Source organism: Electrona antarctica (genome assembly GCF_951216825.1).
Source record: "Electrona antarctica genome assembly, chromosome: 12".
NCBI classification, from domain to species: Eukaryota; Metazoa; Chordata; class Actinopteri; order Myctophiformes; family Myctophidae; genus Electrona; species Electrona antarctica.
Genome location: NC_136793.1, coordinates 28,696,462 through 28,724,442, shown reverse-complemented (window position 1 = coordinate 28,724,442; position 27,981 = coordinate 28,696,462). Strand labels below are relative to the sequence as shown.

General features: G+C 42.8%; 1 protein-coding gene across 1 annotated transcript in view; it reads left to right on the top strand.

The window, feature by feature from the left end:
- frmd3 (FERM domain containing 3) overlaps nt 1-27,981 on the top strand; it is a 70,408-nt gene that overhangs the window by 30,799 nt on the left and 11,628 nt on the right. The window contains exons 6-14 of the mRNA XM_079515521.1: nt 9,786-9,883; nt 12,133-12,256; nt 13,767-13,854; nt 16,126-16,214; nt 16,757-16,820; nt 22,137-22,225; nt 24,794-24,868; nt 26,020-26,088; nt 26,893-27,017. Of these exons, the coding sequence (XP_079371647.1) occupies nt 9,786-9,883; nt 12,133-12,256; nt 13,767-13,854; nt 16,126-16,214; nt 16,757-16,820; nt 22,137-22,225; nt 24,794-24,868; nt 26,020-26,088; nt 26,893-27,017 (821 nt within the window). The remainder of the gene's footprint in view (nt 1-9,785; nt 9,884-12,132; nt 12,257-13,766; nt 13,855-16,125; nt 16,215-16,756; nt 16,821-22,136; nt 22,226-24,793; nt 24,869-26,019; nt 26,089-26,892; nt 27,018-27,981) is intronic.

Below are 27,981 nucleotides of genomic sequence, written 5' to 3'. Positions count from 1 at the left end.
CAGAAAAATACATGCAGCGGGTAAATGAAAATACTTTTTACATTCATCATGAAGTAGACGGAGAAAGAGAGACTGTTGACAGTGTTGAAGCCTGATTTATACTTAGCTGCGTTCTGGTGCTGTGCAGAGAAAATAGCAGATCAACGATGCGTTGTTAGCAGTAGAGTGGCTATTTTCAGCACACAACAAAGTATAAATCAAGCCTGATTCCAATACTAGGCACTGATGTGCCTGTTTCTTCTGTTCGTTTAACTGCTTTGCTAGTGGACAGACAGTCATACATCTACGCAGTAAAAGTAAAATTACTGTAGCACTTCAGATTTGACTGTGTACTTCCTTCTCTCTCCATCTTTCTCTCCCTCTCTACTCCAACCATTCAAGGTAATTTGCTCATTCAGCAAGGGATCTGTTTTCATCTTTCTAATGCACTAATAATGTTAATGATAAGAAGAAATAGAATAAGATAGCACCTAAAATTTGAAGGAAGAAAACAACAGCAAACTTAAAAAGAAAAGATATAAAATAAGTAAAGCACATAATCCATCAATAAGAAAGTTAAATGGAAAACAAAATGGCAAAATGCCTTAAAATGGTAAGAAATGGAGCTACAGAAAGGTTAGGTTAAAAAGATGAGCCTCCCTCTCTAATCTCTTTAGGCATGGTGTTCCATCATTTAGGAGCATCATTGAATAAAGCTGCATCTCCAATTCTTTTGGATGAGGTTCTGCATATCTAGCAAGCCATACAAGATCTAAAGGACTTGTGAAGGAGCATCTAACAACTGGGAATGTGTGAGCTTTAAAGGACTTGTTACTGTGGAAAACACAAGGAGCTCTCTGCTCTCTTTTGAAAGTTGAAAGAATGAGATGAAAACTGCACAGGACTTCAAATCAGAGTCTAAAAGAACACCTACAGACTTGTCTAGTGTTGTTATCAGACTATAGTACTTTGAAAACCCACCTTTTCAGACTCCACCATGGCCCATAGCACTTACCCTACCCCCTTAGACAGCACTTTTTTAGACTTAGATAGCATTTGAAACAGACTTATAGCATGTCATGTAGACAGCACAATAACAGTACAGCATAGTATAATATATATGGATAGCTTATATGTATAGTGTCATTATATATAGATATGTTCTAGTTACGTTCTTAGCTTACGCATGTTTCTTGATAAATGCTGTTTATATATGTGATGTATTCCCATGCTTTTTGTTCTTGCTTAATGTAAATCGCTCTGGATTAAGAGCGTCTGCTAAATGCCTAAATTGTAAATTGTAAATTGTAACACTTTATTATTATGCTAGAGTAACCCTAAAGTTTGGTTCGCTACTCCTCCCACAGTTTTGACGGCACGCAATTGAGCCATATGTCAAATTGACCGGCTTCATTGGGAATGGTGTGCTTGTATTTTGCTAAGAGAAATGTTGTATAGTTTAATTGATATTAATGTATTCGTGCATTACATTTCCCCATTGACATGAATGGGAAAATGCAAACTGCGAAGGTCTGAACTCAAATTCAAGTATTTTTTCCTCTGAGACCGTACGCGCTATAGTTACAAAACTTGTAGGCCAGGTTCATAATAATTACTAAAATGTATTAACTTATAATTATATCAGTCGGCCTCATGGTGGCGCTATAACAGCCCACTTTACGTTTTGGCTTATAACTGTTGAACCAACGTGTTCCTTCCACGCGCTACGTCCGGCCGGGGAAACTCTCCCCTGTCAGGTGAAAAGAAGCAGCTTGGACTCCTCATGCATAGAAGGAAGCATGAGGTCAGTCCGCTGCCCCCCCAGGTTGGCAGAGGAAGTGTAGCGCCCAGGATTATATTAGATAATTGACACTGGGTGAAAAAATGGGTTACAAAATTGTGGGATAAAACATTTAATAAAAATAAATAACTGTTGAACCGCAGGTCGTAAAATTATTTTTCCCTGGATTCCATGGGTCATGACGCATCTCCCCATATAGGCCATGCCCATTTCCGTCAGGATAGATTTTCCGCCATTTAGAATTTTCTCAAAAATACACTTTTTGCTCCTCCTCCAAAAGTTTTGGTCCAAATCTCACGAAAATTGGTACACATGATCTCTGGACATATCCGTTTAAAACACCACAGGCAGAATTTTGGTAGTCCGTATGGTTCGGCCGTAATCGTCGTCCGAAGTCATTGGGAGTGGCCTATTTTACAAAAAATGCCACCAATCAAATGTCCAATCCATCCCAAATTTGAATCACATGTCGCGGGTGTTTTAATCAACCCAGAGCCAAAAGCAATTCCATTTTCATCCATAGGGGGCAAAAAGGTCTGTTTGTTACAGAAAAATGAAAATACTTACACATGATCACAGGGTGACGTGGCTAGCAAAATTATTGGGAGGGGCCTATATAAGATGGCGGCAACCACACTTTTCTAGTTACTTCTAGTTTTATCAAGGGACTCCATTTTCCATGTCTATAAAAGACATGGCAAACTCTCTTTCTCAACTCCTCCATCCTCCATTCTAGCCCATGTTCTTCACTCCACCTCGTCTATCAGACCTTTTCCTTACCTCTCCTCCCTCTCTCTCATCACTTCATCCCTAGTGTCGTCTCCTCCCTCCCTACCTTCTGTTCGTCTCCCTCCCTCTCTCTACTTTGCCTTGCCTTTCTGCCTCTCCCCACCTTCTCATGATTGCTGCATCTTTCATCCCTCCCTTTTTTCATCCGATGCCATCTTATCTTTCCCTCCTCTTTCTGAAGTTTCTCTTGTGCACTCCTGCAGCCAATCTCTCCTCTCCTCCTTTCCATGTTTAGCACTCCTCATCTCTCTTTTAAAGAGAAGACCTTTGTCTTCTTTTTCATCTCTCCTTTAGAAAGGTGCCTTTTCCCCAATATGATTCTCTTTTTCTTTCCTTCCACCCCAGTCTTCCATTTCCACTCCATAGCATAGGGCCATAGGGCCATAGGGCCATAGGCCCAGTGACGTAAATAGGTTTTCAATGTAATGAGTCCCGGGATGCAGGGATGGTCTTTTAGATGAGTCCCAGGGACATTTTATGAGTCCCACTTCAACAACGTTAGGAGTCATATTTTGCCATTTTTACAAATTGCAGCATTTAACTCCCATTTCATTTGATATGGTTATAATGTGGTTATATTCATGTAGAAAACAGAAGAAATGATTATTATAACTAATGCTCGCAAAATAAACTAGAATAAAAAACAGTACAGTAGTACAGTAGTGCATCCCGTGGATGCAGATGTCGTTGTTTTATTGCATCCCTTAACTATAAATTGCGTTTTGTGATGCAAAATGCACCCTATTTTAATCTCTGTAGGCCATACCGTTTTCACTGTCATGCTTTCATCTCTATCATGTTCTGCCCTTCCTTGAGGTCTCCCTCCTCATTGGTCTGTCCAACTTTCTAGGCTGACTTTTCATTTCTGTTTCCATCCTTGCAATTCTGTCTTCTCTTGTTGTTGGCTTATCTTATGCACTTCCTGTCCCTGCGTTGTCCATTAACAACTCCTCTGAGAGCACCATTAGGCTAGTGGTTGTATCGACTTCAGAGTGAATGGAGCACAGATGTTTATAAGCTGAGAATGGATGTTTCGGAGTTGGAAATCTGCATTCAAAATCAAATCCATTAAACTTCTAAAGTTGAATGCGTATATAGATGCCTTGAACAGCACAATGTGATGACTGATGCATCTACAGATTAACATTGTCTGGTGTTCTTTTATCACAGAACATTTGATTTTAGACTCAATACCAGTACTCAAATGTTTTAAGTAAAAGTATCAATACTGCAATATAGAAATACTCTGTTACAAGAAAAAGTCTGCAATTAAAAGTTTACTCAAGTTAACTTTTAATTTGTGAATTGTATTGTGAATTGTGTGTAGATCGTCTATTTTCAAATGGCCGAAATGTAGGCTACTAGAATTTCGCGGGCCTTCGGCCCGCTCATCCCAGAGTTGCGTTGCCCCGCGTTGCGATACAGAAGTCCACAGATACAGAAGTCCACAGTGACACGCGTTTTATGCAGCTGTTTTGTGTTGCAGCGCGTGCACGCGCGCGCGTGTAGTGTTGTTGTTCTTATCCATAACAATAAATGGATCAAATATGCTCTATATTAGTTATGTATAGATTTAAAGCAGTGGCTGTCAAAGGTGTGTTCCAGGGACCCTCATGGTTCCTTGAGGGGGTTCCAAATGGACCCATTATAGGTCTGTAACTCTGAGAGTGTAGAAATGGAACCAAGTGGACCCTACAGGTCTGTAACTCTGAGAGTGTACAAATGGAACCAAATGGACTGTTTTATAACGTTTAACTGTGATACTGTACAAATGGAATCAAATGGGACTGTTATGGGTCCATTTGGTTTTACTCTCAGAGTTATGGGGGTCCTTGAAATTAAAAAGGTTGAGAACCTGTATGCAATGGCTTATGTCTTGTAAAAAGAGAGAGCAGCCTATTCTCCAAACCATCATATCTTATGCTTTGCTAGGTTGTACAAATTAATATAGGGTCAATATAATGTGCAGGACTCACGTGTGTGCTCTCTGTCTCTCTCGCTCTCTTCTCTCTCCTCCGTCTCGGTGGTGTGTGGGGGGGGGGGGGGGGGGGGGGGATTAGTTGCGCTGCCTGCGACAGTGCTATACTTCTCCAGCAGCGGTGCAGAACCGAGAGAGTGACACATTCGTGTGGATGTAAACTGCGCAAGTTGTAGCTTGAAAGTTCGGATTGTGTAGTCGCACCGGTGGTACAAAGTGAATGTTACAACTCGCACGGTGATGTTGTAAGGCGCAAATGCGAGTACCTAGTCGCACTGTCGAGCCCTGTGTAGTGTAGTGGCATTTGCGCTGCATCGCGAGGCGAGCCAAATTCCCCCCCGCGCACGCACGCACACAGACACACACACTGTACGTAGCTGTGTGTTGTTGCAGCGCGCGCGTGTGCGTGTAGTGTTGTTGTTGTTGTTGTACCACGCCAGGTTTGCACAGTGCGCTCAGTGCGATATTTCCGAACGTGGGCGTTGTGTGTGTGTGTGGGTGGGTGTGTGTGTGTGTGGCTGGCTGTGTTTTGTTGCGTGGGGATCGCCATGTGAGGGGGCTAGCCAATAAGGGCCCTGTGTTGCATGTGGAGAATGGTGTAGGTTAGTGTGTGTGGTGTAGCCGAACGGGGTGTTGAGAACATGAGGGGGATGTAGCACAGCAATCGGTGACCCCTACATTAAGCTGTGTTGCTCCCAAGATGCAGTGCAAATGCGTGTTGTAGCAACCGTAGCCAATGGGAAAACAGGATGCAGTGTTGCCAGGTCCGCGAATTGTAAGCGAGTTGTAAGTAGCGTGTTGAATGGCATTTTTTCTGGGCTAGTTTTCATAGACCTGGCAACAAATTAGGCGGGGGTGTCGGTGCTTGTGGCGTGTTTGTGTTTGTTATTGATATTGATGTTGTTTGTGAGTGTGGACGGGAGGCGGCTGTAGTGGCAGTGCAATGACAGTTTTTACGCGGGTGTTGTTGATTGTGGGCGTGCGGCGCGACATGAGGAGATAGCCGTGGATCGACGCGGAGGGTAAGGCTGTGTCGTGTTAGTGTGTTGTTGCAGTGTGTGTTGCAGCGTGTTGCAGCGTGTCAGTGACGTAGTAGCTGGTGCCTTTTGTTCCTGTGCGTGCTTTTGGGGACATGTTTTCAATTGTAATATAGGATATAGGGCTGAAGTGGTTAATGTATAATCAAAATCTGTGAAGTGGTTTGACACGCTTTAGGCCAGAGCCCCTGGAAGTGGTTTGACACGCTTTAGGGCCGATCCCCTGGAAGTGGTTTGACACGCTTTAAGGACGAGCCCCTGGAAGTGGTTTGACACGCTTTAGGGCTGAGCACCTGGAAGTGGTTTGACACGCGTTAGTGCAGAGCCCCTGGAAGTGGTTTGACACGCTATAGGGACGAGCCCCTGGAAGTGGTTTGACACGCTTTAGGGCAGAGCCCCTGGAAGTGGTTTGACACGCTTTAGGGCCGATCCCCTGGAAGTGGTTTGACACGCTTTAAGGACGAGCCCCTTGAAGTGGTTTGACACGCTTTAGGGCTGAGCACCTGGAAGTGGTTTGACACGCGTTAGTGCAGAGCCCCTGGAAGTGGTTTGACACGCTATAGGGACGAGCCCCTGGAAGTGGTTTGACATGCTTTAGTGCAGAGCCCCTGGAAGTGGTTTGACACGCTATAGGGACAAGCCCCTGGAAGTGGTTTGACACGATTTAGTGCAGAGCCCCTGGAAGTGGTTTGACACGCTGTAGGGCCGAGCCCCTGGAAGTGGTTTGACACGCTTTAGGGCAGAGCCCCTGGAAGTGGTTTGACACGATTTAGGGCAGAGCCCCTGGAAGTGGTTTGACACGCTTTAGGGCAGAGCCCCTGGAAGTGGTTTGACACGATTTAGGGCAGAGCCCCTGGAAGTGGTTTGACACGCTTTAGGGACGAGCACCTGGAAGTGGTTTGACACGATTTAGGGCAGAGCCCCTGGAAGTGGTTTGACACGCTTTAGGGACGAGCACCTGGAAGTGGTTTTTACACGCTTTAGTGCAGAGCCCCTGGAAGTGGTTTGACACGCTTTAGGGACGAGCACCTGGAAGTGGTTTGACACGCTTTAGGGACAAGCACCTGGAAGTGGTTTGACACGCTTTAGTGCAGATCCCCTGGAAGTGGTTTGACACGCTTTAGTGCAGAGCCCCTGGAAGTGGTTTGACACGCTTTAGTGCAGAGCCCCTGGAAGTGGTTTGACACGCTTTAGGGACAAGCACCTGGAAGTGGTTTGGCACGCTTTAGGGCCGAGCACCTGGAAGTGGTTTGACACGATTTAGGGCAGAGCCCCTGGAAGTGGTTTGACACACTTTAGGGCAGAGCCCCTGGAAGTGGTTTGACACGATTTAGGGCGGAGCCCCTGGAAGTGGTTTGACACGCTTTAGGGCTGAGCACCTGGAAGTGGTTTGACACGATTTAGTGCAGAGCCCCTGGAAGTGGTTTGACACGATTTAGGGTCACAGGAACTGCTTTGATGCATGACATAGTTGGGGGACCTAACATACACAGAGACTTGTAAATAGTTGTGTGTAGAATGTTTATTTTTTAATAGTGTCTCCTGATAGTATCATGCCCACATTGCATTTCACAAAAGATCATCAGGGTTGAGCGTGCCGACCTTGATTGATGTATTTGTTGTGCTTTACATATGGTTATGTTTCCTGTAGGTAAGCTTAAGTGGTTTTCATCAGATATTAGGCTAGAAATGATCAAGGTTAGGTTTAGCTGTGGGTCTGGTGTGGTTAGAGTTAAGGTCAGAGAGGGTTGTTAGCCAATGAAATTCTGTGACGTCAGTTTCCTGGATTCTGCCATTTTGTTAGAAAGTGGGTACTAGTACATGTTTAGGAGCTGCAATCTTGTTTTACCCCTGATCCCCATTGTAGACCACTTTTTAAGAGCCCAAATCTTGGACACCAAAATTACTCTGTCCTACTCCTCTTGTCGGGACATATGCACACTGCACAGCATGTCACCATGTCGTTTTTGAAATATGTCTTTTTGGGATGAAAGGGGCCGATGAACTGACTGAACGACCAGTGATGCCAAACCACTTGTGGGGCTAAACATAGCTCAGAATGACCAAAAATATGCTAAACTGGCCCACACACCTCCTGAAGGTCATAAGTGTGATCTAGGAAATCAGGACAGAACATGTGAGGAGTTGCAAAGTGATCGTTGAACTATTGTAATGAGGTTGTTTGCCTATGTCCCTCTGTCCCTAATGACTCAATACACACTCATCACAGTGTATTGAACAACAACACAAGGTCATGAAACTTCATAAATTAGATTTCTAACTCTATCTGACAAGGTGCCAGTTTGTGGTCTAAGCTTAGAGTCAAGGTCAATGATTGATAGAAGCATTGTCATACAGGTAATTAACTTCTGAATTAGTACCGTAAGTGTTGAGATTGATTGTATTTAATTCATGCCCTTCAAAGGAATAGACACTACCAAGTGAAAGGGGATAAGCCACAAGGCTCAATTATGCACATGCAGCACTGCATTTCCCTGGTTTGTTGTAGGATGTCATGTCACAGTAAAATCCTGAGTGTCAATTCAACTCTGAGATTGTACAGATGTAACCATATTGGACTCTTGGGTGTAGATTCGTACACTCAAGACAAATTAGAACTGAGGATTTTACTGTGATGGCTAATCCCAGTTGGACCCCAGGCTGTCATTTCAGAACAGCAGCGGGCTCTTCACTTCATTCAATCTTTAATGATTTCCCTCTGCTCTGTGCTTTAGTCACAACTTAGTCATCACCAAGTTTAATCATTGAGTCCGTTGGTGATCCTTGAATGCACGTCTCTGTGTTTTTGTGTCGCTCTCTGTGGATGTGTGTAAAAACCCTGTTCTCACTTTCTGAAAACGCTGACAAGTTTCTGGTATATTAAATGTTTGCCTCATGTGTGGAAGATCTTTAGCCTGGCTCCAGCCCTGAATCGCTAGCCACGCCCATTAAGAAAATATGTTCTGGCGATTCAGGTCTAATCTAAAATCAGTGTTAATTTAACGTTGAGAGTGTCCATTCTGTCCATTCTGTACCATTTGTACACTCTCAGAGTTACAGACTTGTAAGTGTCCATTTAGACCTCCTGTAGGAACTCACCCAACGTTGAGAACCCGTGGTGTGTAAGCTGACTCAGTTTTTGTCTGGAACAGACCCCCCCCCCCCTGTCTCCAGTTTCAGCTTCAATTGTGTTTCCACATCTCCTTTGCAACATGAGAACCATTAGCATGCGTACACTTGGCCTCCATGGGACAGGTTGTTATGGCAACTACTGGTCGCTGTGGTAACGTAGATAGTCTCCATAGTAATGCATACCTTGTTTCACAAATCACCATAGCAACCAGACCCAGCTTGTTGTGTGATTGATGATAGTGAGACCAGAAGGAATGCGATGAAGGCATAGAGCCGAAACACGTCCGCCGCCTGTTATACCAGAAATACTTTATATAACGCGATATAATGCTGCCATTTTTCTCTTGATTGATGATAGTGACCACGTTAGCTATATAGTTAGATTCTTTCTTCCACAGGAAATGTCCTACAGAGTGTGTCTGTGTCACTCTGTGATACCATTGAATTGCAGGGTTTTTATGGATTTAGCTGTATCCTGGAGGGATCATTTTACAGAGGAAATATTGAGTATGCCATATGCAATGCAATCATGATGACATAATGCCACCAATCCTGTTAAAATTGTTAGGTTATGGCATGTACGGTTGCCTGAAGGATCATTATACTGATCTTTTTTTTAAATTATTTGACACATTTTTTATACCATGTAGTACATGAGCAATACACGCAGCTCATCATGTGACCTGAAATGCTCCTTCTGAGCTCAGGAAAACAGTACATACTGTATTTTATGTTATTGCCATGAAAGCCAAAAGGCTCCTCAGAGAATCTGTAACACTGTCAGACCACAAATATTGTATCTCCAAAACGTCAACATTAATGTCTGAAAGAAAACCATCCAGTGATTTACCCAAGACCATTAATTATATACACTTTCATTGTATTTTCAAAATGATGAATGAAAATATAAAAAAACACATAAAATATCACAACAAATCTCTTCTCTTCTCTTCTCTTCTCTTCTCTTCTCTTCTCTTCTCTTCTCTTCTCTTCTCTTCTCTTCTCTTCTCTTCTCTTCTCTTCGTGCGTGCGTGCGTGCGTGCGTGCGTGCGTGCGTGCGTGTTTGTAGGTATCTCTTGTACCTCCAGTTGAAGAGAGACATCTACCATGGTCGTCTCCTCTGTCCTTTTGCTGAAGCTGCCTACCTGGGAGCCTGCATCGTACAGGGTAAGTTCTGTTGACTACCTGGGAGCCTGCACCGTACAGGGTAAGTCCTGTTGACTGTTGACGAGAATTATATTTGATATACACAGTAAAATGAAATCCTTGAATGAAAGTTACATTTGTACGATCTCTGAATTACAAATGGATACATTTACACAGCATATTACTGAGTATATTTCTAGCCCTGTACACAAACAATCAACGGAATTGTGTTATTGACAGTGACAGTTAATGGTGGACAGTTTATTATGTTACAAGTTAACCTCAATTGATAATCACTACTGTAAATCAATTTAATTTACGGATTTCTTGTGTGTATTGACACAAAGACAACTTCAAGTGTGATTTTTTTTTCAAGTACACCTATTCATCCTCTCTGTACGTCCAAGCACATTCTTCTGACTATATAATGAATCTTTATATGAATGGTCATCTCAAAGATAATCTGCACCAAACCAGAGAATGATTCCGATTTGCTTCAGTACACATTGGCCTTTGGAAAACCATTATGTTATGCCATAGGCTGATGATTTGTATCACTCCTCCCCAGATACAGTAGTTACTTATCTTCCATTCTGGCTAGTGTGTCTTACTGTGCTCAATAATTTAGTGTATATTTTCCTAAAAATCTGATGTGTTTAATGGAGAGAGTCAAACCGAGAATGTAATGTAGAAGTCAGTTTACACTCATCAGATTGGGCAGTTATCCACGGGGGGTTCCCGGAACATCCAGACCCCCAGGAACACGCCCAGGGGGCCGGGCCGGTTCCGGCGAGCCGCACCGCGTCCAAAACGGTTGAGAAATGACTAGTTACCGTGTGGGGGTCCCCAGGGGGGCCCTCTACTGTACTGTACTGTCACTGTACTGTACTCATCATATATACAGTTAGTGTGTGTGTGTGTGTGTGTGTGTGTGTGTGTGTGTGTGTGTGTGTGTGTGTGTGTGTGTGTGTGTGTGTGTGTGTGTGTGTGTGTGTGTGTGTGTGTGTGTGTGTGTGTGTGTGTGTGTGTGTGTGTGTGTGTGTGTGTGTGTGTGTGTGTGTTAGGCTGCGCAACAGTGACACTTGGTTGTGAAAACCAACCAAACGCTATTTTCATGCTCAGACAGACACATGCACAATCATCTCTAGCTGAACAGCAGACCACTCTTAACCTGTCATGTATCACACCCCAGGATTACCATGACACATCCTCTTCTCTTTATATGCTATTCAGGTGATCCCTGGGTAATGTTTGGGATCAGGTCCACTCAGACACCTACAGAGAAATTCAGCTCTGTGTCAGTCTCCAGAGGAACACTGCCCCACTCAAGCAGTACTAGAGAAATGTGACTGGCCAGCTTGTAGATCAGCAATTTTCGTATAATTTGTTTATTTTTACAACACGAAACCTGCTGACATCAATCACTGCTCACAGAGCAGCAGATGAGGGTGGCAGGCATCACTTGATGATAAAACCCAACGTTGCTTTTATCTTCATTCACCAGTTATTAAAGTTCATTGTCATGCACTGTGAGACAAAACACAATCCTCTGATGGGCTAAACACGCACTACTTGTTTTAATTTGGAATTAGCTGGACTGTATCTCGTAAACTAAGCCTGCCGCTTCATAGAGAAATTAGTGTCTTAGTGTAATGCACCCAGCACTTAGCCCCCTTCTATGATTGGTTCATGTCCTCAGAGAGTAGAGTGTGATTGGCTCGGTTATCTCACCACTGTGTGCCACACAGCGTTTTGGGACCTGCTTTGCAGTACAAGGGCAGGTCCCTATTCCTCTTAGTAGGGTGTTGATTAACATGCTGCAGGATAGGTTGAAGATTATTGTTTAATTAAACTCCAGATCGTTTTCATTTAACCTTCAGTGAGACTGGTAATTAACATACTGGAAGCACACGTGACTGGCTGTTCCTGAAATGACAAAGTGTTAACACTTGCTCATTAACAAAAGATAAATTGTTAGGATTAAATGTTAAATGTTTAGTTTTGCTTACATTATCTTTGAATCACAATTCACAACAAACAATGTTGAGATCCATCTATCAGTCAAAATTCCATTCTCATTTAATTGGCATTATTGATTATAGCAGACAACCAAACCAAGTTCCCAGATTGGTAATTGTACGTACAGACAGACAGACAGACAGACAGACAGACAGACAGACAGACAGACAGACAGACAGACAGACAGACAGACAGACAGACAGAAACTACTTAGGTAATTTCCTTCTTTGACCCTTTGTGTCTCTCTCCAGCTGAACTAGGGGACTATGACCCAGAGGAGCACCCATCAGATTACATCAGAGACTTCAAGCTGTTCCCCAAACAGTCCCTCAAACTGGAGAGGAAGATTATAGAGATACACAAGAACGAGCTCAGGTACACATGAACAGTGTGGTCGTTGATTGTCATACAGTAGCTAAAGCTATCTCATAGGCCTCTGATGTAGCATGTCATATTTCGGCGCGTATATACATGCGGCACGTTCTCCCCCACTGGGGGGATATTCATCGGTTGATTTCTTTATGTTGATGACGGCTCGGATGTTTCCAAGCATGATTTCCACAGTGTAGGAAGCAAAAATAGAGAAATATGGAAACACACGCTTTCTGCCTGACAGCAACGATATCCCCCCTTTACCAGCGATATGGTTTCCCATGCAGGAGACCCAGGTTCAAATCCAAGTGGTTGCACATGTACACTCATGCTTGAAAATGACATCAGCGCTGGCTCCGTCCACGTTTTCCTTTTTAATGTCTATGGTGATAGATGACCTATTGCCTCTGTATAATCTCTCTGCTCTGTTGTATTATCGCTCACATTGTGCTCATCTGTATGCAAACCGTGCACCAAGCATGACCAACACAATTATAGAGCATCAAAGGCAAATCCATTATTAGACGGATGCTAATGAGTAGCATGTGCCCTCTGTCTGTCGCAGTGGGCCTTGCTGACAAGATTTACTGGGTGTGTACTGTGTACTGTACTGTGTAGGAGTGAGAGGTGGGTCTTATACAAGAGGGGGAAACGTGTGTCTGTATGGGTGCCGTGGAAGGGTGCATACATGCGTGTGAGAATTATTGCATGTGTGTTGCTGTCAGGAAACCTCATATCTCCAAAACTGGAAATGTGAAAAATAACCTGTTACAATGGATATAGTTAGTTAGTCAGAAATCCAGACTTGACCACTTACAAAAAAAGAGCAAAATAGTTGTGACTCTGAACTTGTCATTTTTGCAACTTTTGTGTGACACTGTGTAGTATGACGAAGAAGAGCATTCAATCATGAAAAAGACTAAATATACAGTAGAATTACAAGGTTTCTGCCCGACAGAGACAATAATATGTAAGTGTGTGTGTGTATAGAGGTTTGTAAACCAGTGAAACCACATTCAGATTTAGTGGTGGCGGTGAGTGTCAGTGAGTAGACACAATGCATCACTCACATCCTTGGCCTCACAGCACTTAGACTGATGAACACGCACAGTTCCAACATGGCCACCAGACAATATGTTAACCGACTCAAATGTAATCATGAAAATGAGTCACAGAATCATGATTATTTTTATTGCCAGCTATCTTTGAATATACAAAGATTGTGGCAACAGTTAACGCTGGAAAATCCTGTGTTTATGGGTCCAGTTTCACCGTTAAATTTGACCGTTAAATTTGACCGCTGAACACTGACTATGTTGTCAATCCTTAAATCCTTAAGAATAGTTGACCTATAAATTGAAGTTAAAATGTTTTTATAGTGTAAACTAATAACCAACACAATAGTGTGTCTAAAATATATATGCAGTAATATTATTTATTAATGAGCAGGTTGTCTATGTTTTCAGATTATTATTAATTATTATTAAACATCTCCTCCCCTGTGACACTGTAGGGGTCAGTGTGCTTCGATGGCTGAATTGAACATGCTCCAAAGGGCCCACAACCTAGAGACGTATGGAGTCGACCCCCACCCCTGCAAGGTAACTTCTTACACTTTTGACCAGAACATCATTTGGCCCATCCAAGACCTACAGTAGTACTGTACCATCCAAGCCCTACAGTAGTACTGTACCATCCAAGACCTACAGTAGTACTGGGCAGTCAGACTCATTGTTGTATTCATCCCCTGACATACAGTACGTATATGTACGTACGTGGTTAAAAATACTTTTTTTGTTAGGGTTGTCCCGATCGGATCGGGTGATCGGAAATCGGGGACATCCCTAGTATCAATATTATATCCATATCATGATATTAGATTGGAAAGTGTTTGTTTTAAATAAATAAAGTGTCAAGGAGAATAGAGCCATACATTGTGTGAGACTGTTTCACTACCTAAGACAATTCTACTGACTATCCCTCTAACAAATTGCGCACCATTCTGCACATTGCCCATGGGTATGCCTACACCATCCAGCCATTATGGTAGGTTTCAGTTAGTCTTGTGACTCAGTTTTCTTTGTGACACCAATTAATTGGAACTTAGTTCCATTGATCTAAGCCGAAACACACATAATCGATTGATTTATCATCATAATACATGCTCTGAAAATGCATGCGGCCCACCCATCTACACGATTAACACTTAAGGTGGTCAAATGGTTGGGCTGCGGACGGCTTCAAAATGTTCAAGTGGGCCCTGATCCAGAAAAGGTTTAGAACCACTGCTCTATTTAAGTTAATTACTACAGAGTAGTAGACACTTTTTTCTCTCTCTGTCAAATATGTCCCTCTAGTGAAGTCCACACTCTCCCAGCCTCCGTTTAATTGTGATCAAGAAACAGGCCTGTGGTCTGTGGATGTTGCATGCTAAGCAGGACTACATATAGGACCAGCCATGAGCAGATAAGATGTTGAACATTACAGCAGTGACATCATTTTGATTTTGATTTGATTTGATTATCTTTATTTTGAACCTTCAGGTAAAACAGTAAAATAAAATAATAATAAAAAAGAACCACAATGCATGTATATTTCTTTTTTGAATGAAATAAGAAAATTATGACAACAATGTGATCATTGATCTTCCACCTGAAGTTCAAAAAGGAGTAGGAAGAAGTAAAGACTTATTTACTCCTACCCCCTTCTTAAATATTCACCATCTCTATAAGTAATTACAATAATCATATAATCCAAGTGTTACTGCATCCATATACTCATTATACATATACTATATATACACCAAACATACATACATATATATACATGCATATATGAGAACAAGAATTAAGCAACAAATTAAATGAGCAAGTAATACATAGCCAGAGACAATCAATGTGCCTCATCCTCCACTCTGTAATAGTTAAGTATGTCATTTTTATACATCCTCTTAAACTGTACAATATTGGTGCTTTGTTTGAGTTCCAAAGCCAGACCATTCCACAAGTTGACCCCACAGATTGTTATACATTGACTTTTCATGGTAGTGTTGACAACAAGTTTCCTCAAATTTAGCTCACCTCTTGAATTATAACCCCCCTCTCTGTATAGGTATTACCCCAGATCTCCACACAATAATTAAGATATGGTAAAACCAGTGAACAATACAGAATGTACAATGCCCCTTGATTTAGAATTTGTTTTGATTTCCCCAGTATAGAGACACTTCTTGCCATCTTGCCATCATTGGCAGCACAATGAATTTCTAACAATGTAATGCCACCGTGAGACATCCAGTTATCTGTTTATTGATTTGACGTCGTAGCCTATATCGTCATGTCATTCACTTGTCCTTCCATTACCTTGTCGCCACAATTTCAGAATGCCAATTGTTCTTAAATGTCAGGGTCAGGGATCAATATTCACTCTGATTTAAGATTTTTATCATGGCTCAGGAGAAACTCAGTCATTGACTCTACACTCACAAGAGTAACAGAGCAACATGTATCTGGTTCACTTCAATAGACTGTAATGTGTCTTGTTGTTAATTTCACACAATGTACCATTCTTCTGGTAAATTATTAAATGTTTACTGTTTACTACTTTGCACCTTTTGCTCTTGGAAATGTTTTTTTAAATGATAATTCTGACTGGATGTCAAATGCAATATCAGTATCACACGGATTCTCTCCTCTCCCTTCTCTGATGTTCCTTATCTTACTGTATATACAGTATATCAGTGTATAAATTGGGACAAAGCATTTTAAGCATATTAAAGGGATAATTTTAATTTCTGTGAATGGGAGCAGCTCGCCCCTTATCTGTTCCACTCTTATCAGACAGACTTGTGTGTGCGTGCATGTATTTTGCAGGATTTTACAGGCTCCACAGCATTTCTAGGATTCACAGCCACAGGCTTTGTGGTCTTCCAGGGCAACAAGCGGATTCACCTACTCAAATGGTACTCACTTGTCTGTCTGTCTGTCTGTCTGTCTGTCTGTCTGTCTGTCTGTCTGTCTGTCTGTCTGTCTGTCTGTCTGTCTGTCTGTCTGTCTGTCTGTCTGTCTGTCTGTCTGTCTGCTCTCAGTTAAGTCGTGGTCACATGATATAGTGACATAACAAAAAAGTTTTTGTATTTTTTCTTTTTTTTGTAGGTTTTCTGAGCTCAATTGCACCTCAAAAAACGGAACTTTTAACATTCAGTAGATTTTCTGTGGTCTGGGGTTTTCTGGCTCAAACAAGTTCTCTGATTTTCCTGTGGAGTGTGATGTGAGATTTCCCAGCAGATGTCACTGTTTTCACTGTTTTTGATTGATTTGTATTGCAGCTAAAAAGGCTTCACAGACTGAGAGAAAATCCCAGACCACAGTAAATCCCCGGAATGTTCAATGTTCAGGTTGTTTGGGTGTGATTGAGGTCATAAAACCTAAAAAATAAATGAAAATGAATATCATGAAACCTTTAAAACTAAAATGACACGTTCCCTTTCATTTCCTGCGGCAGGGCTGATGTCAGCAAGCTGAAGTTTGAGGGGAAAACCTTCTATGTCATCGGAATCCAAAAGGAGGTGAGTGCAGCATCCTCCTCTGAGTACGTACATTAAATGCATCTCTCACGGCTTCCTCTTCTGAGGATGATGAGTCATTCACTCTGCCACGCTGTGTGGCCGACGCCATCATGGTGATGGATTGTGCGTCGTTTTTTAGAACCCAGATCCATTGCCATGCTGTTAGATAACACGATCTAGAGTGTATGTTGTTGGGTACCCATGGGAGAGGAGATCTGGATACTGGTGCTCTATTGTGGTCTCGCTAAGTTCTGTTTTTCTAGCTGTGTTGTCTCAGTAACCTACTGGTCTACATCTGTCTCAAACTCACTCCTTTTTGTTCTTTCTTTCTTTCTTTCTTTCTTTCTTTCTTTCTTTCTTTCTTTCTTTCTTTCTTTCTTTCTTTCTGTTTGTTTGTTTGTTTGTTTGTTTGTGTTTCTTTTCTTTCTTTCAGTTCCTCTGTCAATCTCTAGTTCCAATTGGTACTGTACGTACTGTGTAGTTGATGTTTAGAACTGCGATGTTTTATACTGTATGCAACTCTAATAGCCTAAAAACGGGGTAAAAACAAAATATATATATATATATCATAAGTACATCATTCTGTTTGTCTATGTAATCCTGTCTTCTTGCAACACACATACTGTACTGTATGTGTGTGTGTGTGTGTGTGTAACAGCGTGTCACTGTTTCAGATCTCCTTAACAGGCAGGATACATTGTAACAAAATGGTGGGTGTTCTACGCCTAACCTCATCATATAACTTTTACTGTATGTGTATACTGACTCTGTTCCAAATACAAGACTTCCTCTAAAAATACCCAGTCAATGGAACTGTTTATTCTACGTATGACTGGCTCCGCAGCAAAACCCCACCTTATGCCAGTACTGACTTGATGTGTGATGCAGTATGTCACCTTCAATAGGAGTCTTGCATTTGAGATGCAGATTTCCATCGTTGTACTAACGTTCAATACAGAGCTACAGTAGATGCTGAGCAGCAACTTTAAAGTAAGACTCAAGCATGAAGCACTCTATAGAGATATTCTAAAAATAGTAATTAGAGTCCTTTGATGGTACCAATGCCATCATAGAGTAATTTGGGTTATTTATATGTTCCGCCTTCACTACAAACATAAAGTGTGATATCTGCATCTTTACAACCGCGCCTCTACAGTAGATGTCCAAAGTCATGGAATTCATATTGTTCCAAAAGTGCTCTAATGTCAGATATACAGTATCTGATATATCCTGTTGGTTGTGAGCTCTGTGTGTACTGTAGATCTAAGCTTCCTTCTCACATTCCACGTTGACCTAACCAAGCTTTCTGTCACATTCTTCAGTCGTCTGCTTTTATATTTAAATTTATATGGACATAATCACAACAGGCCACTCCTGTATTAAATTTGACTATGCTTTGTTATATAAGCTGAGTTATTTCTCAAAACCAATCAATCAATCAATCAATCAATCAATCAATCAATCAATGTCATGTGCTCTTCATTGCAGAAGCATCATCTCTGCTTAGTGAGTCTGTCTTTCTGCCCGTCTGTCTGTCTGTCTGTCTGTCTGGCAACTCATGTATGGCTGAAGATGCAGTTTTATCTTTGTTTTTGTCTCTTCTCTCTGTGTATATACATATTCATCACTGGTGAGTAAACACACTCTCACACACAAACACATTTAAAAGAACATTGCATTTGAATCACGCTCCAATCCTCAAGTAGACACTAGACACCTCCTCTCAAAGCTTCCTTGAATGAATATACGGTAGTTCCTACCTTACCTGCCCCAATGCCCATCCTCTCAACAGTTGGCCTCTCCTTGTGTTTTTTTCTCCTTTTGGTCACTGTTTGAATCCTTGAATCCTGTTTGAAAATTTAATTTAATTTAATATATTTGACGTGAATCTCCTTTCATCTTTTCTTTCAGCATTTTTATTTGACATAAATGTCTTTAGTTTCATACTTTAATTCAATGTGATGTTGCAGTCTGTCCTTTACATGTCGACTGCTATATCTGTTTATTTGTTGCAATTTTAGTTGTCTGTCCTTTACATGTCGACTGCTATATCTGTTTATTTGTTGCAATTTTAGTTTTGTATTATTTATTTTAATTGGTGATATCATTCAGTGGTCAAGAATGAATCATATTATTCAGTTTGAGCAATTCTGTAATTACTTCAACTATGAAATTATATGTACATAACATACATATCCCCTCGTCATCATGATTGTGTGTTTATGATCATCTCGGAGAAACATAGATTATGCAATGAAATCATGCACAATCTACTGTATCACTGCTCATGCAATATTTTAGCAATTATAATATATCATAAAATATTATTTATTGACAAAACCGTTTAGCTGTACGCTGAAATTATTACGTGTGTGTGTGTGTGTGTGTGTGTGTGTGTGTGTGTTTGTGTGTGTGTGTGTGCGTGTGTGCGCGCGTGCCTGCCTGTGCGTGTGCACGTTTATGTTTGTGAAGGTATATGTCTTTCACTGATCTATTTTGAGCTCCATCATGAACTGAATCATGCATTGATGTTTTAATCTGTTCTGATTAGCTTCTAACACTTTGTGGCAGGTCACTGCATGACATCTGTCATTGCCCTCACTCCTTACTGTACGCCAGCTCATCTGTCTCACTTTGAATTGATAAGATAATGTAATGTAAGCTAAGATAAGATAAGATAAGATAACAGAAGATGGTCTTCATTAAATTGGTCGACACCGCAGCAGCAGTGCAAGTGCAACAAAGTAATACAATCAAAATATCTAATAATTTAATACTACAGTAATAAAGATGGAACGTCTTTCAGCATTTGAAGACCTCATGAATATGATTATTATCATCCCCAAAACTGCTTATAGCCAGATGGTAAATGCTTATCCATTACTGTCCTTGATGTCATACTGATGCTCCCATCTGTGCGTGGACCATTTTCTGCCCACAATGGTAATGATGTGGATCATCATTGTGGGTTTCCATAAAGGCCATAAAGGTAGAACAGTGTCTTCGCTTGCATATTTTGTAATTAATGAGAATCTACGTGTCGTTCAAAGTGGGACGAGAAAGCATGGTGTGGTAGGTGTTTGTACACCCTGGGGGGCTGGTAGCAGAATATATCTACAGTATAACCACACACACACACACACACACACACACACACACACACACACACACACACACACACACACACACACACACACACACACACACACACACAGCAAGTGCTGCACATGCGTGTTCCAGTCACAATGTAGCCAGCTGCAATAATAATTCAGTGGATTACCTTATGCTGTCCCATAACAATGAGGGGGTTGAGTAACAAAGCTGAGGCACTACTCAAAGGTCATTCTGCATTACATTATACACATTGCAGTGAAGTCCTCACTGTGTTCATTTAACTCTGAGAGTGTACAAATGGAACCAAACTGGTCCGGTTCGTTCCATTGGTACTCTCTCTCAGAGTTAGACATGGATAAATGAACACTGAGGATTTGATCTGTGTGTGTGTGTGTGTGTGTGTGTGTGTGTGTGTGTGTGTGTGTGTGTGTGTGTGTGTGTGTGTGTGTGTGTGTGTGTGTGTGTGTGTGTGTGTGTGTGTGTGTGTGTGCGTGCGTGCGTGCGTGCGTGCGTGCGTGCGTGCGTGCGTGCGTGCGTGCGTGCGTGCGTGCGTGCGTGCGTGCGTGCGTGCGTGCGTGCGTGCGTGCGTGCGTGCGTGCGTGCGTGCGTGCGTGCGTGCGTGCGTGCGTGCGTGCGTGCGCGTGCGTGCGTGCGTATCGGTTAAAGGAGAACTCCATACTAAAAGGATTTCTTACCTTTCTTTGTAGTTGTTACGTCCCCACCAAAGAGGTCCAGGTGTTATTTTGTGCAAAAGCTCCTTATTGGCTATTTCCCCTACCATAAACCCTCAATGAATTGCATTGGATTGAATGGGAATTGAATGGGGCTATGGGGTGTTGTGCTAATTCGCTTATTTCCATCGCTCAAAATTATATATTTCTTTGTATATATCCTCTCTTCATAATGTAAATAATATCCCAAGCGGCACACTTTACTGTCTTATTTCGATGGAAATAAGCGAATTAACACCCCATAGCCCCATAAAATAGCCAATAAGGAGCTTTTGCACAAAAAAACACCTGTACCTCTTTGGTGGGGACGTAACGACTACAAAGAAAGGTAAGAAAAGTAAGAAAGACTTCTAGCATGGAATTCTCCTTTAAAGCTCTATTGGGTTCCGCCCAAATGTCTGTCAGTCAGGATGCAAAGTGGGACGTGTCTGTCAGTCAGGATGCAAAGTGGGACGTGTCTGTCAGTCAGGATGCAAAGTGGGACGTGTCTGTCAGTCAGGATGCAAAGTGGGACGTGTCTGTCAGTCAGGATGCAAAGTGGGACGTGTCTGTCAGTCAGGATGTAAAGTGGGACGTGTCTGTCAGTCAGGATGCAAAGTGGGACGTGGGCCACAGTCAGGATGCAAAGTGGGACGTGGGCCACAAGGATTCAGTCAGGATGCAAAGTGGGACGTGGGCCACAAGGATGCTGTGCCCGCTACAGTAACTCACTCCCATCGTGCCATGTTATTGATCTACACACTGCCTCATCACTTCCTCCCTATCCCTCTCTCTTTCTTTATCTCTCTCTCTCTCTCTCTCTCTCTCTCTCTCTCTCTCTCTCTCTCTCTCTCTCTCTCTCTCTCTCTCCCTCCCTCACTCTCTCTCCTTACCTCCCACCCCCTCTCTCTTTCTCTCTCCCTCACTCCCTTCCTCCCCCACTATCTGTCTTTCTCTCTCCTCCCCTCTCTTTCACTCTCCCTCCCTCACTCACTCACTCATTCTCTCTCTCCGTCCCCCTTCCTCCCTCCCCTCCCTCCCCCCCTCTCTCTTCCTCTCTCTCCCAGTTTCAGCATTGATCCGGCTTCTTATAATTGCCAGACACAATGGGCTGATATGTGGACATTTACTGGAATATATCCTTGCTCTTAGCCCATAAAGAGACAGCCTCTCTACGAGCCACAGGCCTTTTTACTGCTGATGACTGCATGTGGCTAACTGGGTATATCTGTCTTCCGAACGTGTTGGTACAATGGTGCTTTGGGTCTGTGGGTCAGCGTTATGCACAACTCCCTCTGTGTTCAGCACTGTTCAGCACTTTGTCTCTTCCTGTGTCTTTATTCACTTGTCTTGCAATCTCATTTCTCCCCACTTCTACCACTATCTCTATTTCTCTCTCTCTCTCTCTCTCTCTCCCTCCATCTCTCCTTGTCCTATCAATTCTTTCCCTCTGTTTCTCTCTCTCTCTCTCTCTCTCTAACCCGCTGTGCAGAAGAAGCTGGTGTTGACGTTTCACACCTCAACTCCTGCAGCATGTAAACACTTATGGAAGTGTGGGGTGGAGAACCAAGCATTTTACAAGTGAGCTTGACGTACACACACACTATAAAATATGCGTAATTTTCAGACTCAGAGTTAAAATAACACTAAGTAGGCCTACACACACACACACACACACACACACACACACACACACACACACACACACACACACACACACACACACACACACACACACACACACACACACACACACACACACACACGCAGAGGAATGCAGGCTATAGGCATAGGGGTTATGAGCTGGACTCACAATAGTGGACTCAAGTAGTTCATTACATTTTGTGTTTAACAAATGTAAAATGGGTTACATTCTGTACACTGAGTTACAAATGGATAAAACACAATTCCAGGTCATATTTCAATTTCTGCTTAAGGCCGTTTCAGACAGGGAATGACTGGAGCGCTTTGGTAATTAATTTTCAATGAGAGGTGTGCGTTTATTGTAGACGAGCTGAGAAGTTGAGGGGCGTTGACGCAAGCCCATGAAATGGTTGCGCACATGCTCGTTTGTGGACGCGCCTGTGGGTGACTAGACCTGGATTGTGGTGAGATCTTTTTTCATCCTACGCGTCCCTCTCGAGCAGACGCGTCACTGATCCAGACGAGAACACCTGCGTCAGTCACTCCCCGTCTTAAACGACCTTTATATATTTCCTGTATTATCAAGAGACCTGTGTGTGTGTGTGTGTGTGTGTGTGTGTGTGTGCGCGTGTGTGTGTGTGTGTGTGTGTGTGTGTGTGTGTGTTCCCCATGCTTTTCTTGGCTGCCATGTCCAAACTCAATTCAATCTAATTTGATTAAGGAGCTTGGATGTTTCACTCTCGGGCATCGCACGCACGCACGCACGCACACACACACACACACACACACACACACACACACACACACACACACACACACACACACACACACACACACACACACACACACACACACACCGTGGACAGTGGAGTGTATGCGCCCTGGTATCATATCATCAGTGCTGAGTGTCAGGAACCTGGTCTGGTGTGATAGATGATCTGTACAGTACAGTGTATAGTCTTACAAAGTGCTACACCGTGGAACACTCTGCTTAAGACCCTCCAATCTAGTGTGTCCAGTATGTTGCTGACACCAGAGCCATCTAATAGAAGAGTTATGATATTGAGGGGGCAGAAACCGTGCGCTCGAGCGCTGTTCATGCAGCCTGAATTGAGACAAGCTGGAGTTGAAAATACATTTTTCAACGAGGGCGGCGCAAATAAGAGCAGTTTTAAGCATGTGTGCAACATGACAACTGTTTTAAAGTAATGTACAGTAACAACTAGTTAGTCTCTGCAATGTTTATGTTGTACTATTACTACAAAACAATCTAAAATAAAGGGATTTAAAGATCATTAAAGCTGGGCTGTTGCCTGAGTCCAATGCATTCTGCCTACTTCCGGTCCAGGACTTTCCGGTCCAGGACCCAGTTGGTTGCCCCCATTCTCAATAGAAGTCTATGTAGGAGAGTCGCCATTGGACTGGCCCCATGAAGTGAACGCAGTTTGCGTAACTCTGTCTATATCTAAGGCTCTGGCTGACACCAAACACTGTGCTGCAACCATGGCTTACAGCAGGAAACACTAAGGACCAAATGGACTGTTATTACTGTGTGCATGATTTATTCTTGGTTATCATGCAACTATCAGAGAGTTATATTGTTCTGTTCACACTAGATGAAACCTATTCATACATGGGTGATGAAGATGTCAGCAACCTTCAGACCAATTTCAACCCCAGTTTTTCCATATTTTCTAAACATAACGTTTGTCTCTGATATACATTTTAGTCATATTGTCCATTTTACAGTGCCAACGATCTACCATTTTTCATCAATGCAACCAAGCTGCATTGGACGCCTTTCACCCAAAATAACAGGGGTAGTCAACAGATAATTAGAAAATGTATAATTATTAATTGTGACTGTAGGTCGCATTTACTATGAAAACCTGCATATCCGTGTGATAGTCACGCCTCCATATATGGTCACGCCTCCTGACATCATGCCTCCATACATGGTCATCACCCATCCTTCCTGTTCTGACATTCCATAAGTTGATCTGACCTTATCAAACCCTGTACACTCAAGACACGCTCCATATATGGCCAGTACAGAATTCATTCCATATGTTGATCTGACCCCCTATGCCAAAGTGCCAGAGCTCGCCCAGCAGTCTGCCGTCACCCAGGGGGATACGTGCACGTGACCTCGCCCTTTAGGGGGAGGACGCTTCTCGCCCTCAGGGCGTCTTACTGGTTAGATAATAACTTCTTCAAATGAAATCAAACATCGCAAAATATGAGTCGAAAGTACTTTTTTTAAATTAAATGTATAGCTTACCCCTATAATGTGATATTCTACTTCAGTACAGGATAACAACAAATATTACAAGGACCACTACAGAAAATTGCAGATGAACATGTACTATCTAGGATTATAGACAGTAGACACTATAACAAAGTGTCCACAAGTGTCCATGTACTGGATTTTGACCCAGTCCATAGTTTTAGTCTCTTCTTTGCCTCCCCCTCTCTCTCCCTCTCTCCCCCAATCTATTCTACCAGATGTGCTAAGTCAAGTCAGATAAAGACAGTATCCAGCAGCAACATTTTCTTCAAGGGAAGCAGGTTCAGATACAGGTGAGTGTGGTCAATACAACCTTTTGAGAGCTGGCACTCCACACTTTTTTCGCTTCCGATCCGATCCTGATACCTCAATTTCTGTGTTAGCCGATACCGATACCGAATACCGATACCAGTGTCGTGATCTCATGTTGTGTTTATAGCTATATCTCATGTTGTGTTTATAGCAGACGCATCACTCAAATGTGCACTTGCAGTTTGGGCAACTCCAAAGCAAACTCCACATATCCCAACATTTTATTTACCTGCCATAGTGTTAACTCCTTACCCCTGTGTCGGATCTGTGGTTAGACTGGCATATTCGCCGATACCGATATGACCCGATATGACAAATAAGGGCCGATCCGATACTTTTCCCGATACCGATACAGTATCGGGACATCTCTAGCTTCAATATATTAGTTTATAAATAATCTACAACTTTGCAAGTCCCACAGTTAATCTGAAATATCGAATCCTGACAAAACCATGAAATAACCGCATGACTTGGCCATGGTTTTCCTAAATCATTTGAAACATATCCTTACTTTACAAACTTCACACTGCACCAAGAAGCTTTCTCTTAGCGCTTCTTCGCCATCAATCAGTTGATTCTTCACTCAATCAGTCATGAGTGAAACTGCCGGGATTATTTGTTTATGTTTGGAACACAGTTTTTATTTGATGCAATATAAAACAAAATCTAAGGGAATTCAGAATGGGGGGAAAAACGCGACCCAGGTAGGATGTGTAAATCTCGTCAGACTTCGGTGCTCTACAACATCAGAACACATGCTGAAGCAGTGTCATTGAATTGACCACATTCGGTAGATCTGCTGATGCGTCAAACTATACAGTAAATACCCATATTCATGTCCAGTAAAAATCTGTCTCAATAACAATAGGCTATGGCTGACCCTCCTGGCTCAAAATGTAACCACCTACGTTAGCTATTCAGAAACCGTACAAATTGTCTGAAGTATGCAATGCAAAAAGATGTGTGCATAAGCTGAATGATGACCAAATAATGGTATTACATCCCATAATTGTGTGTGTGTGTGTGTGTGTGTGTGCGTGCGTGTGCGTGTGCGTGTGCGTGTGTGTGTGTGCTTGCGTGCAAGTGCACGCCCGTGTCTGCGTTGCATGTGTGTGCCTGTGTCCTCTCTCAGTGGAAGAGTTGCCAAAGAGGTGATAGAAGCCAGTTCAAAGATTCAGAGAGAACCTCCAGAGGTGCGCAGGTAAGATTCTGGTTGTGCAATACTACTAACACGCACGCATGCACACACACACACACACACACACACACACACACACACACACACACACACACACACACACACACACACACACACACACACACACACACACACACACACACACACACTAAGCTATTCTTGTAGTCGTAGTAAATTTTCACCACCTGCTTGTTGTTGGACATACTGTATACGGTAGAAGTCCTCTTTCCAGCAGAACACACAAGGGATTTAGCAACTAGAGCAGTTATTTAAGAAACCGTTTGGTGTGAAATGGGGTCATTGGGGCGGTGCAGGTACAAGTACCTGAACACCACCATGGAGACTGGGGTTTCATTCCTCCGCAGTGACTTTGGTTTGGCCGGACACTGCTACAAAGACAATTGGTTGTGTTCACATGGTGGCCGGCCGGCAGCCAAGGGAGGGTGACCTCTGTTGCTGCTAGTGACTGCAACACTTTGGCCAGGTGCGTGTTCAGCAGAGAGCAGGACTGGGATTCATTTCTGTTGTTGTTGTTATGCCCTCCTGGTGAAACCCCTGACTGTCAGGTGTAAAAACATAGCTGGCAACTCCACATGTATCGAAGAAGACGTGGTTGTTCTGCACCCTCCCTAACCAAACGCTGACCTTTGGGAGAAAAGGATAAAACGCTGGCATTTGGGATAAGACAAACATATATTGTATGGAGATCTCGTATGTCATCAATATGATGTCATAGTGCCTAAGTAACATATGTCTTATCACCTATCCTATACGTAAACCCTATCCTGTGGATATTTGTGTTTGCAGAGCCCAGTTTGGACAGAGCAGGAGTTATAACTCTCTGAGTCATAAGAACCTCATCATGAACATGGAGCCGCTGGTGCCTGCACTCCCCTCCACTAACGAGTATGAGGAGACCGCCCCAGAACATGGTAGGAGGCACATGGGACATCACACTGGAATTCATATTGCCTGATTTGAGGAGAAACACATGCATTTGGATGAACTCACGCACGCACGCACGCACGCACGCACGCACGCACGCACGCACGCACGCACGCACGCACGCACGCACGCACGCACGCACGCACGCACGCACGCACACACGCACTGATCAGTACAGAGGTTCGTGTAGACACACTCACAGAACCTCTGCACCAGTAAAAAATTCACTTTAACACTTTAATAATGAATTGTATTTTATCTATTTATTATGGATGTTTCTCCACTACGCCACTACGCCCTCACACACACCACTAGTCTTTGTAAATCTGCTCTATAAATAAAGTTAGATTTCATTTGATTTACGGTTTATAAAATGTTTCCGGAAAACTACGTAAGCACGCATGCACTCACACACACTTAACACACACACACGCACGTCACACGCAATGCATACGCATGCACGCACGCACACACACACACACACACACGTACACTCACACAAACACAGCAAGAAGTAGCATAAATTGTTGAGTCAAACATGGATGTGTTTATGGAAGCAACTTTCACCTCTGCACTGACAATGACACCTGAACCACACACACACACACACACACACACACACACACACACACACACACACACACACACACACACACACACATACACACACACACACACACACACACACACACACACACACACACACACACACACACACACACACTCACACACAGCACTCAGTTTACTCGCACATTTGCACTCAGGACAATAATAGAAATAAGCTGTCAAGCTTTGTGTTTTGTGATTTTGACAGATATGTTTTGTTAATAAAAACATGCATTAACAAGTAAATAACTGCTGTCAAAACAAATATGGGGCACCAATTTGATGTCCACAATGTATCTCCAGATGTGGCCTATGGGAGCACACGCAACCGTGTGCGAAAACACA